Raw genomic sequence first — 12,412 nt, forward strand, 5'->3', positions numbered from 1 at the left:
GACCAGGGACATGGCGGGTCCCCAGGGGGAAGGACGCTGCAGCACCAAGGCAAGCAGGCACTGGAATGACCCCCCAGCCCCTCCCAAAGGGACCTCGGGCTCCACGCTGGGTGACCCAACACCAGGAAGCGGGACAACCAGACAGCTGGAGGCTGTTGGACACTGGGCCCAGCTTGACCCTGATGTGGGAGACGCAATAAACTGTCTCTGCGGCCGCTTCAGGAGGACCCCTGGGCTGGGGTTTCTGAGCAGAGACTGTCAGTGGGCCGTTCCCGAGGATTGGTCAGTTGGTCTTGAGCAGGGAGAGGCTGCAATCCAATATCCTCCAGAACCAGGTGCAGGGCTTAGTGAGCTGTCTGCCGAGGAATCCTTCAGAACCCGAGTAACACTTAACGGGAGTGAGAAGATGTTAAGGCCCCATGGTAACCCTGCACGCACTGCAGTGAGTGAAGGAGAAACGTGGAGAAAAGGAGCAGGGGAAACACGCCCCAGGCGTGAACCCGCGAACCGTCTTGCCTCCAGGTGACGCCTCATGGGCGTCCGTCGCTCCTGCCTCTTCACATCCTCTCTGTACTTTGTAAAGTCGCCACCGAGAGCACACAGATACTCAAGAGGCGGCTGAACGGGCCCCACATGCAGAGCACATCAGTCCTGTCATCCAAGCGCTGTAACCACGGTTACGGGATGGCAACACTCGCTCCAGACCCCCACCCCCGCACCCCGGCCCCACTCCTGAATCTCTCAAACAAGTAAGCTGGACCCATTCACTGGGCCACGGCCTGATGTCGGGAAGGCCCCCTCCAGCTGCGGAGGGCCTGGGGCTCGGGTCGTTGCTGATCGGCCCACAGACTGAGGACGCTCAAGAGTACGTAGCCCCAAGAGCTCAGGAGCCGCAGACGTGGAGACGAGCGTCTCCCACCCCCAGCCAAAGGTGATGTAACGGTCTATAATGTGAATGCACGTGGGGGCATCGCCAGAAGTGCACAGGAGACCCCTGTGCTGTGCCACGTTCCCTACGCAGGCACCACCCCGAGCAGTGGCGGCAAAGTGGCTCCCCACATCTGCGGGTGCCCTGGTTGCAGCTTCTTCCCGAGGTCCTGCAGCGCCAGTCACTAAGACAGAATCAGAAACACCTGCGGTTCTCAGGCTGGACCCCTCGATCTGGGCCGTGTGGAGAGGGACACGGCCAACAGGAGCTGCCCAGGGGACAGAGGGGAAGGCGGGGGCAGGGGAGCACGTCTTAGAAACAGGCCAGATGTGGGGCGGCAGGAGGTAAACCGGGAGCTGGGGCAGAGAAAACAAGGCCGGCCGTCTTCCTGCAGCCGCACGGATGCCTGCGTGAGTCCAGGGCACGGAACTAAAGCCAGGCGGTGACCGAGTGACTTACCCAGTCAAGAAGGAGCCCCTTCTCACGGGCAGAGCGCTGGACGCCAGGGCACCGTCTCCGCGGGGACCACTAGCCCCAGGGGGCGGGCCTGGGAGTGGACGGCAGCCTCCAGCTGGAGGGCCGGCGGGACACGCTCCGACGTGTGGGGCACTTACAAGTCGGAGAAGGTGTAGGTGCATGCGGAGTCCAAAGCTGGCCTTCAAAGAGAGGAGGAAACCAGCCCCCACGGGGCAAGAGGAGGCATCTGAAACACCAACAACCACGGCGGGATTAGTACCCGGAGCCCGAAAGGAGCTCCCACGACTCGGCACAAAAAGGACAGACACGCAGCTCGGTGGAAAGATGGGCCAAAGGCGTTTCAGAGAGGAAACCAGCCCTACCAAGGAGGACACTAGTGAAACCGAGACTCTGGGTCGAGCCCGTCCCACACCGGTGGTGCCCCCCAAACGAGCAGCAGGAGCAAACTGGAGCCCTCTCCGGGCCTCAAAGACGCAGTTGGGGTGCGGGGCTGGAGGGACCCAGGCCACCGGGGACCAGAAGGGGACGCAGCTGCAAAGGCAAGTGCCCAGATGGGTCGCAGGGACAGTGAGGTCTGCTGGTGCCACGGGCGGGGGGTCAGAAAGGGAAGTGGACTCAGAGCAGGTGCCCTGGGCTCTGAGAGGAGGCGATGTCCTCGGGGCACCGTCCCCCAAAGAGCAGTGGCGCAAACGACGAGGACTTCCTAGAAGGAAGACGGGGTGCCTCACGGGGACAGAAGCGTGTCTGGGGAAGAAGCGGAGCTTGAAGAGGAGACTCCCTCCTGGGATGTGGGCTGAGGCCCAGTCACAGGGGCTGGGAGGAAGCAGGAGCCCGAGCAGCGGAAGGCAGGAGCGGCCAGGCTGGAGGCCACGGCTGACACCCTGATGAGCAGACAGAAGGGAGAGAAGGCCTGTTCCTGCCGGGACCTTGCTCCTGGAGGGTGTGGGAAGCAGCAGGTGGAGAAACCGTCACCGGGAAGTCAGAAATCAGATGGTTTTAAGGCTCGGCGCTGACTTACCTGTACTGAAGATCAAGGCTGAGTTGCAAAGGGGTCCGTCTCACAGGGGCAGCCAAACACCGTCCCACGCCCACCTGCAACATGGCCAGGCCATTCCTGCTGGGCCTGCCCATCCGGCAGCAAACTGGCCTGGCAGCCACTACCCCAGACCTCACCCGCCCCGAGGGCCCTGGGGCTCCCCGCCTCTCAGCACACAGGGGAGGGTCAGAGAAGGGAGTCCTTAGGGAGGGGCATCACAGCTGTCCCCCAACCAGCAGCCACCTATCACGTGCCTCTAGCTCACCGGGCAAGTTCTAGTTCTTCTAGTTCTGGAACACCAGCAGCCCACCCACCATTCACGGGACGCTCCCTCATGATTTGAAACCACTCCGACGAGGTTCTGGGGTGTCTGGATGCAGCTGATAACCACTCTTGGGGTGAGGAGCCGAGGAGGGGAGGAGGGGCATGGAGGGAGCTGGATCTGCTGATCGCTCAGGTCCCCCGCAGGCCCGAGGCCTCAAATCCACGAAGGCACCCTCCGCTCCTCACCTCGGGGCCGGCATTCCTGTTTCCTCGGGCTTCTGCAAGGAGACAGGAGGCCAGCTCCCTGCAAGAGAAAGCAGTGCGCTGTCGAGCCAACGTCCCCTCAGCAGCAGCTGTGTCAGGCGCCCCGCTTCCAGGAACGAGTAAGAGCCTGTCCTTGTCTTCCCGGGACTCCTGGAGAGCAGCTCCAGCACGGGAAGAAGAGCCCAGTGAAGGAAGGCAGCAGGAAGGCACAAGGCGCTGCCAGAACCCCGGACGGGAGCTCCTGACGCTCGCGGCGGGTGGAGAAGGGGACGTTACACTTGTGCCTGGGAGGAGGACAGGAGCTTGCCAGGACAAGAGGAACCAGGGGTCCAGGAGCGGGAACCGCGCGTGCCGAAGGGTAGAGACCCGCAGAGCACATGCGCGCAGCGTGCAGGCACAGCACAGGCACCCAGGGTGTTGGGAGACAAGGACGGAGAGCTGGGGCCACTCGAAGGCCCTCCCAGGGCACCAAGGAGGTGTTGGGGCTTAACCAGGAGAGTGCTTGACAGGGTTTTCAGTCCGGGGTTGAAGAGGACAGATGTGCGGTGTGACACGGAACCGATGGCCTGTGGGGCACCCACTGGGGGAGGAGAGACAGGAGGCGTCCCGGCCGGTGGGGAGACTCAGGTGACAGCACCGGGTCTAGGTCATGAGGCCTGAAGTCAGCCAGTAGCAGTGGGGACAGAAAGAGGAGCATTTATTCTCATCAGGCACTTGGGAGGCAGGGACACAGGACTGGGTCACCAAGGAAATGGGAGGGAGGGCGGGCTTCGGGTAAGCAAAGCCAGGAGGAGCAGAGCCAGGTGGGCGGCACTGAGTGGGCTGAGGCCCCGCCCCCCGCCCCCCCCCCCACTGGGAGGAAGAGGACAGGAAACTGCTCTGAAGGGGAAGTTGGCTTTGTTTGGGACATGCCAGGTCCCAGAGGCAACAGGAAGCCGAGTGAGAAATTTTCTTCTCACCTCAGAAAAGGCCAGATAGACTGTCCCTCAGGACACGGCCAGCAGTCCCAGGGTGGCTTGGACAGGAGGTGGCCTGGGCATTCAGCCCAGAGGTGCTAGCCTCAGCCCAGAGGCCCCGCCCTGTCCCCCTCCCGCTCCCCTCCCCCTCCCCGCCCTCCCCCTGGCCCTCCCCATCCCCCATCTTCCCCCCCCACCCCGCCTCCCTGTCCCCTGGGGTCCATTCTGAGGCTCGGATTCGGTCGCTAAGGACCCTGGGTCGCTGCCACTTTGACCCTTGCCGACTGTTGCGGCGCGGACTGGACTCAAAAGGGCACCGCCTGGCCTCCGCAGCTGAGCTGGCCTCGCCCACCCTCCATGGGTTCCCAGGGGTCCAAGCTCCATCCCTGTCAGCTCCGCCCCCGCCCCGCACGTGCCCGGCTTTTCCCCAGCTCCGCCCCACTCCTCAGCTCTGCCTCCTCCTCCAGAAGCTCCTCCTCACCCAGCTCTTTCCCACACTTCAGCCCCAAATACTCCTCCCCCCGTTCCTCCCACCCCCGCCCTGCCCCTCCCCCAGCTCCTCCCCAGATATTCGCCACAGCCCCGCCCCTTCCCTTCCGACCCGCGCCCCCGCCCACTTCCTGGTCCTCCTCCGGGTGCCGCTCCCCGCCGCCGGTCTCGAGCCTCCGAGCGGCCTTGGCCTTCTGCGCGCCGCACGGCCTGGCGGCTCCTACTCTGTCTCCTAGCGGCCGGAGCCTGCGGCGAATGCGCGATTGTTCGTAAGTGCGTGTCTACGTACCTGCGTGCCTGCGTACGTGCGTGCGTACGTGTGTACGTGCATGCGTTCACCCCGGAAATAAGGGGCGTCAGCGCTTGCGGGCGCGAGCACCTGTCACCGGTCCCGGTTCCCCGAGGCGGACAACCGTCCTGCCCGGTGGCCGCAGCCGGGCTGTCCCAGCGTGCCCGCGACTCATCGCGCCCGCGGACGGTACCTCCGGGCGGGAGCTTCCCGGGCTCTGCGTCGGGGAGCGCGCGCGGGGCGGCCGAGGCCGCACCTTCCTGTCCCCTCCAACGCCACCGTCCCCGCCCGCCATCCTTCCACGTGTGTGTCCCGCGATGCGCTGGTCCACACGCACCTGCCGCCCGCAGTCCTGCCCCACCCCCACCCCCACCCCGCCCAGCCCACCTCCCTGCCCTGCGGGGCTCAGCTGCTTGTCCGTGGCTCCCCTCCCGGTGGGGCCCACCCAGGAGTCCATTGAGGGTCACGGACTGTGGGGCTCTCCAGATCCTTCCCGCGTGGCACTGTGAGGAGAAGTGTCGTTTTCTCCTGTTGGATGCGGGAGCTGCTGGGCTGTAAGATCACCATCAGTCCTGTGGGATGGGCTTCTGTGCTGCGGGCTGAGGCATCGTGGGGTTCCCGACCCAGCCGTGCGGGGACGGGGCCGTTGCCTTGATGAGCAGAACCGACCCTGAGGGAACCGGCACGTGTGTTTCTCATCGGTTGGGCCCTCCTGGGTCCTGGTGGTCTCCGGTCCCTGCCGAGGAGAAGACCGTTGTGGTTCCTTGGCCAGCATTGCTGTCTTGTGGCTGATGACTTTTCTCCTTGTCCCTTTGGTCCTCGTGCAGGTGAAGACACCCAGACAAGTGGAAGAGTGTTTTCTCCTCTGGCCGCCAAGCAGGCACCCTCTGCGTCGAGAGGTAGGAGGGCACTCAGCCCCCTTCTTCCCGAGGGATTCTCCCCAAGGATTCCGCCCGCACGGTTCGGGTCCCATGGTTGTGATCTGGTGGCGCCCGTGAGGAAGGAGCTGGCTGAGAAGCTGAGTGGCGGAAACCGCGTGCAAGCCTGGGATCCAGTCACACACCCCAGTAGGAGCCAGAGAAACGGCCAGGCCCCAGGGACTGGCCAGCCTCCCTCGTAACTAACCCAAACGCAATGAGGAGGGCGACCCTTTGTCACCCATCAGGTTGGCAGAGGTTAAGCGGGATGATGATGCTCGGGGGCCCGCCAGTGCGTGAGGGCACGGCATCCTCGCCCGTGGCTGGCAGAGTGTACATGGGGGAGCCTTTGCAGAAGGCCGTTTGCTGGTGTGTGTCAGCATCTCGGGATGTGTGCCGTGTGACGCGGGCCTCCTCCGACCCGGGGCTTCAGTTAGCGAGTGTGTGGTCGTGTTGAGTGTCTAGAGGGGCAGAATGTGCCAAGCAGTCTGTGAGTCCCCATCGGCAGGCGGAAGAGTCAGCAACCTGTGGGACAGCCGACGACGCGGTACCGTGTGGGCGGTGAAAGTAGGACAGATGGAGACGTACAGACGTGAAGCAGTGTTCCCGAGGTGCTGTGAGCGGAGAAGTCATCCCCCACCCCCGCGTGGAGAGGCATCCAGGACAGGGCTGACCCTCTGTGATCGCTTGCCCGGGCAGTCGTGTCAGAGTCCCACAGTCTGGGTGGCTTGAACTACAGAATGTATTGCCTTGCGGTTCTGGAGGCCAGAAGCCCGAGATCTAGGTGCCGCTGATGGTGGCTCTTGTGAGGGCTGCGGAGGGAATCTGTCCCGTCCCACCCCCCTCACTCCCGGGGCTTTGCTGGCTGTCCTGTGTGCCGGTCTGTCTCTAACTGGCCCCGTTTTATGGGGACATCAGTCCTGTTAGAGGAGGGTCGACCCTAATGAGCTCATCTGACCTTGATCACCCCTGTGAAGACCTTTGCTTTGTAGGTAGGGTCACGCCCTGAGGTACTTGGGGTTGAGATTCCAGCACGTGAATTTCAGGGGCACGGTGTGACCCCTAACACCCTCCAAAAGTTCTGAGGTAGGAGCACACGTGGAACGTTCCAGGGATGGAAGGAAGGCCTTCATGGCTGCAGGGGATGAATCCAGGGGCGAGGAGAGCAGGCAGCCAGGGGGAGGAGCCAGATCATGTGGGGCCTCATGGGCCCTGGAGAGAAATGTGGCTCCGCTCTGCTCGGGGCAGGAAAGCCCTGGAAGGTCCTGAGCTGGCTGCCTTTGCGGCCTTGTCCCCCGTCCTCACAGCCACGTGGAAGTGGAGGCTCCGTGCGGTGCTGTGACCCGGCTGACTTTCAGGCCCGCGGCTCCCCTGCTCCTCTGTCCTCAGCGAGCGGGGACCCTCCCCCCCACCCCAGGTACAAGGAAAGCAGGCGAGGACGGGGGTGCGTGGAGTCAGGTCCCCTGGAACCACGCGCTGTCTCTGTATCCTTCGGCGCCTCCTCAGCTGCAGAGCTGGGTGACGGTAACCTCCCGGGTTATTTGAGGATTGAAATCTATGATCCCTGGATGGTGCCCGCCCCAGGTCCTGGCGTGGAGACGGAGCGCGCACCAGTGCCAGTAGTTCCTGCCGTCACGTATCCTTTCTCGTGCTCCGGGCCGGGGTGGAAGCGGTGGTGCAGGAAGGGGTGGGAGGAGGGTGGCTCCCAAGGTGTGGGGAAGAGACACCTGGCAGGGCCATGTGAGAGCCAGGGCGTCCCCAGGGCCGAGCCAAGGTTGGTTGCCAAGGATTTGCACTCAGCAGCCCTGGGGTAAGGTGGGGGATCCGCAGAGCATGGGCAGCGGCAGGGCCAGGGAGCTGCGGGGCCGGGGACAGGGGAGAAGCCAGGCCCAGGACTGTCCCTGTCTGTGCCGGGAGAGGGCCAGAGCCCGGCCACTGGGCTGTGAAGCCAAGGGGCCCTCCCTCCGTCCTCTCTGCTGCCCGGGGCCCAGGGCCCTCTGTCGTGGAATTGCCCACACGCCTGTCTCTCGCTGTCCCGGCCTCCCTTGTGAGCTCCCCGCGGACTCCATCTGATGGACGGATCACCCCGGTCGGCACCCCCTGTTGGCTGACGGCGCGGAGACGGATATGGAAGGGGCTGGCGCCCGGGGGGCCCACGGGGCTGAGGTCAGGCCCACGGGTCACGAGCTCGGAGGCCGGCACGTCAGGCTCCTTGACCATTACGGTTCTGTGTTTCCGCAGCTGCGTGAGGCCCTGGGAGCTCTGGGAGATGAAGTTCGGCTGCCTGTCCTTCCGGCAGCCTTATGCGGGTTTCATCTTAAATGGGGTGAAGACTCTGGAGACGCGGTGGCGGCCCGTGCTGAGCGGCCAGCGGCACCGCACCCTGGCCGTCCACATCGCGCACAGGGACTGGGAGGACGCCGCCTGGAGGGAGCTGCTGGCCGAGAGGCTGGGGATGAGCCCCGCGCAGATCCAGGCCTTGCTGCGGGACGGGGAGAAGTTTGGCCGCGGAGTGATAGCCGGCAAGTGGCGACCGCCCCCCGGGGCTGCCCCCCAGGGTCTCACCCGGGGCTTCGGCGCCTCGTTCTCTTTTGAACCGGTCGGTGTGGGGTTAGGGTTAGTTTTCCTGAGGCACCTCACCTTCGGAGGGGCCGGGAAGATCCCTGGGCTGGGGGTCGGCGGGCCCAGGTCCCCTCCCGCCCCTCTGGGCTTCAGTCCCCCTTTGTGCTCTGAGAGGCAGAGGCGGCTCTGGCTCTGCCCGTGGCGCTCGCCTCCGTGTGTGTACGTGTGCGCGCGCACGTGTACACGCGTGTGTCTGCGTGCCGTGGCAGAGCCCGCGGGAGGCAGCACGGCAGCCAGAGCTGCGAGTGAGGGGACCTGGGAACTCGGGCTGCCCGCCCGGCTTCACGTGCCTGCCTCACCCCCGCTGCCCGCGGCGTCCTGAGGAAGTCCCCAGGGGGGAGGTCCCGCATCAACCGCTGGCCCCCGGTGAATCGCTCAGGGACCTGATTGCCCGTAGGCTCCCCGCAGCGGCGGCCGGGGGCCCTCCTGAACTGTACCTGCTGCCTGCAGCGGTCGGGCTGGGGGCTGCCCGGGCCTTGGTGGGGTCATGGAGGACCAGACCTCTCCTTTTCATTGCTCTCCCTCCCTCCCTCGGCCTCGCCCCGAATTCCCTGAACCGAGGTTGGCAGGTGGGAAATGCTCAGCCAGAGGGACCCAGTTCTCACCGGGTCCCCTTGATGACGTGGTCTTAGTCTCTAGCGGTCGTGACTTTGAATCACCTTGTTCTCCATCTGTGTGTTTCTGTCTTTGTGCACAGGGCTGGTTGACATTGGGGACACTTTGCTGTGCCCAGAAAACTTAGGTCCCAATGAGGTTGCGGAGCTGGAGAATCAAGCCCTGCTGCCCAACCTGCGGCAGAAGTACCTGACTGCGCTTGCCAACCCCCGCTGGCTGCTGCAGCCTGTCCCCGGGAGAGGCGGGAAGGACGTCTTCCAGGTGGACATCCCCGAGCACCTGATCCCCTCTGGGCAGGAGGCCTGACCAGACTGGGCTCTCGAGAGGAAGGTGACGGAGAGACCAGCTCATCGTGCCACCGTCCGCTCACCTTCACGTCCTGGACGTGCACGTCTGGTTCGGTCTGAATAGGCCCTCCCCTGGGGAGCGCTGCCCACCTGGTGCTGTTCACGGAAGCAGACGTGCCCACCTGGTGCGGGGACGGGTTGGGACTCTCCTCGTGCGATGCCGCTCTGAGCTCAGCGACAGAGTCTCGAGGACTTTGACCTGTAGGAAAAGATGGCAGTGCCACTCGTTTTGGCCCTACTGATTCTGGGTGGTTGAGAGAAATGTGTTTTGAGGGTACCGGTTAGCGTTTTCCCCTCTTTGTCCTGGTCAGAACTCCCAGATGTTTGGAGCACGTCTGGGGAACGAACGATGGGGGAAGGCTGGTGGCGGGCCTCGTGCACGCGGGAGAGGACCGCGGGCCCAGAAACAGGGCGCGCTCTGTCCTTGCAGGTGACCCTGGCCCTGTTGTAAAGTGTCCCTTGGCTCGCGAAGCGTGTGTGTTAGACGTGCTGCCCGGCCACTTCACGTCCGAAGACAGGCTCCTAAATACAGCTCTGACGGCAAAGTGAGAAGGGCTGTCGCTCACTTTGTGGAAATCTCTTACTTCTCTGTGGGGTTTGGGGCCATTTGTCAGCAAGCTTTCTAGGGGTTGTGACTTCTGAAGGTGCTGGGCTTTCCCCCAGGTGTCGGCTGGAAGGGCCCGTCTCTTCTGCGGCAGACGGCAGTGTGCACGCCTGCAATCTGCGGAGCCCTCCTGCTCCTCATCCACCTCAGGGACCTTGTTTGGGGACGTGGCTAAAAGGGCCGCCAGCAGGAGGGAGAAACAGCTGTACAGAGACATCTCCGAGCCATAAGCCGGGTAAACCGTGGGGCTGGCGGGCAGTTCCCTGGCGCCGTCCCTTCCGGCGGTAGCCGGGGGCACAGAACTGACATTCCAGGGAGTGCCCTCCCCGCTCGGACCACCCTGCTCACTGGGGGAATGGTTTTCCCTGGCTCATCCCGCTCCACCGCTCATAGAGCACATGCTAGAGAACAGGAAAGACTGGGTACCGCTGGGCCCCTGAGCACTTGGGGCTTTCTTCTGGGTGGTGGAATTGTTGTAATGGATTTGTGGGGAGCGTCTGGTAGCAGCCACTGGCTTCTTTCTCTTTGGGGCTGTTGCGCTGGTCCCGGACTGAGCGGTTGCTCCCGGGTTGCCTTTTCTCTGAATGTTCTCGATGAGCAGAGGCTTGTGTCTCTGCAAGTTGGAGCTGCGGTAGATCTGAAATGAAACGAATCACTTGAGCCATTCTGGGAGAAAATACCCATTCCTCCCCGCCCACCCCCCCGTCCATCATAATGGTCTTATCTGACTATGGAGGAAAGGTCTCTTTAAGTTCCTGGCAGGTTATCCCGCCCTGGAGTGTGCGCTCCCTAGAGCTCCCCGAGGTGAGCCTCGGTCGAGGTGTTACTGTCGCTACCTGACATCTCGTGGCCTCTCGAGGCGGTCTGTGGGCACACCTGCAGGTCCTCTCGCAGGGGCTGTGGCTGAAGAAAGTTATTCTCGGAAATGAAACCCGTTCAGCACGTGGCCCATCTGGCCTCCCTGGAAGGGGCTCGAATAAAAAGAGAACATGGGCAACGGAAGGGCTTTCTACTTTCCCGTCAGCCTCTTCTTCCCTGGAGAGCGGCCGGTCAGGCGTATTTTGCTGAATCCGTACAGGTTCAGTTGGCGGATGAAAGTCTTCAAGCTGTCTGTGTTGAAAATCCTGTCTGCGCCTCTGCGGTGAAGAGCCTCCCTCTGGAAGAGGTCTTCCTTGATGATCACCAGGTCTCCCTCGTCATTCCAGCGCTCAGAGGTGAAGGCGGAATCCTCCACCATCCTCCAGAGCTTTCTTGGGAAGGAGAGCTCGAGGATACTCTCGTTGGCCACACCGTTGTTTGGACCCTGTGGTGGCGGGTTGTCTTTGGAGCCAGGATCTGGGCTCTCGGCTTGGTCACCCTGCTTCTCCGAACTCTCCCTTGAATCCACATTTGGATCCGGGGACGCACGAGAGGGGACCCACGTTGCTGGCTCTGCGTCAGCCGATGGGCCCAGCGTGGCTGTACACAGCTCATCGCTACTCTGACTAGCCATGGAGTCAGTCTAGATTGGGAGCATTCTCCACCCGAGACCGTATCACTGAACTCTCAGGGCAGAAATGCCTTGGACCAGAGCGGGGATGCCCAGTAAATAAATACTGTCCGCAAGATTCTAGAATCTCGGTAGTGGGGCAACCAGCCACTTAGGTCGCAGTCTTCTTTATTGGTCACGTGATGTCACAAAGGCGGTCTGGAGAGGGAGCCCTGGCCAAGTGTGGGGGAGGGGATGGGAACGGGGTCCCCGGCGTCTGTCTTTTTTTCTAAAAGTCTCAAAAAGTGTGGTTCAAGTTCCCGGGAAAGACTCCCCCGTCTGCCGCCAGGCACCTTGTTTCAAGGCGCCAGGCCCCGGATGGGTTGAGAAAGGTGATCCTGTCTCCACTGCCATCCCTTGATGTTGGCTTCTGATTTGCTCAAGGGCCAGGCCCTGGCGAGGCGTAGCTTGGCTGCCACTGAGACCACAGGGATCACGTGGGCCACTGGCGACTGTCCCTCCCAGAAGATGGGGCTCCCTAGCGGGCTGGTTGGCCTAGCCTGAGTCCGTGCCCGCCCCCCCATCCCCCTTCCAGCTCTGGTCGCTTGCAGCTGTTCCTGCCAGCTGGTCGGTCCCGCTTAGATGGGCCCAAACAAAGACTCCTGATTTCCTGCCTCCCAGGTCAAGCTGTCCCCGACTAGGGCTGTGCGCGACCTCACATTCAACTCGAGTGTTCCCCAAGCACCTCAGACACAGCCCTGCCCACGATGCCGCGTGGGAGGGCATAGCCACGTGCCCTCCGCTGGGCATCGAGCCTCCTTTTGAGCTCTGCCTGCCCCCAGACCTCATCCCTGTGCGGATCACAGAGGCATTGTCTTCAGCGTCCATTTCTTCCCGTAGAAGCCCTTCTCATGGCCCAAGAGCGCTCACGTTTGGAACACCTGCGTGTGTCCTTTTCCCATCGCCTTCCCAGACCGTCGGATTCAGCCTCCCTGGAGGCTGCCTCGAAAGCCCTGTTTCCTTTCTGCAGTGGGGTGGTTTGGCTTCTGCTCCCCCCGATCCTGGCCTCCCACGTCCACCTTGGGTCTCCGTGGGTACTTGCCCTTTGAAGGACTTGATTTGGGGCTTCAGCGTGT

At 63.1% G+C, this 12,412-nt stretch overlaps 2 protein-coding genes across 5 annotated transcripts; one reads left to right on the top strand and one right to left on the bottom strand.

Moving 5' to 3' along the window:
- Nucleotides 1-2,819: 2,819 nt before the first annotated feature.
- Nucleotides 2,820-9,780, top strand: LOC307069952 (protein EOLA1-like). Of its 4 annotated transcripts, XM_079728305.1 has the most exons (5): nt 2,820-3,088; nt 5,531-5,602; nt 6,928-7,256; nt 7,862-8,142; nt 8,940-9,780. In XM_079728305.1, the coding sequence occupies exons 3-5, from the start codon at nt 7,189-7,191 to the stop codon at nt 9,161-9,163; spliced, it is 573 nt and encodes a 190-aa protein (XP_079584431.1). In that variant the 5' UTR covers nt 2,820-3,088; nt 5,531-5,602; nt 6,928-7,188; the 3' UTR covers nt 9,164-9,780. The 4 variants fall into 4 exon arrangements, with proteins under 4 accessions (XP_079584431.1, XP_079584432.1, XP_079584433.1 ...); XM_079728306.1 differs by lacking the exon at nt 6,928-7,256; XM_079728307.1 differs by lacking the exons at nt 2,820-3,088; nt 6,928-7,256 and adding an exon at nt 5,191-5,257.
- On the bottom strand, nt 9,486-11,441 carry LOC307069832 (heat shock transcription factor, X-linked member 3-like; the record flags this gene model as incomplete). Its single annotated transcript, XM_079728138.1, is given in 3 exon segments — nt 9,486-10,178; nt 10,182-10,451; nt 10,821-11,441. Coding segments are annotated over 3 exon segments (1,443 nt in total). The 5' UTR covers nt 11,301-11,441.
- Between the last annotated feature and the right edge of the window lie 971 nt (nt 11,442-12,412).

The sequence above is a fragment of the Hyperoodon ampullatus genome (genome assembly GCF_949752795.1).
Source record: "Hyperoodon ampullatus genome assembly, chromosome: X".
NCBI classification, from domain to species: Eukaryota; Metazoa; Chordata; class Mammalia; order Artiodactyla; family Ziphiidae; genus Hyperoodon; species Hyperoodon ampullatus.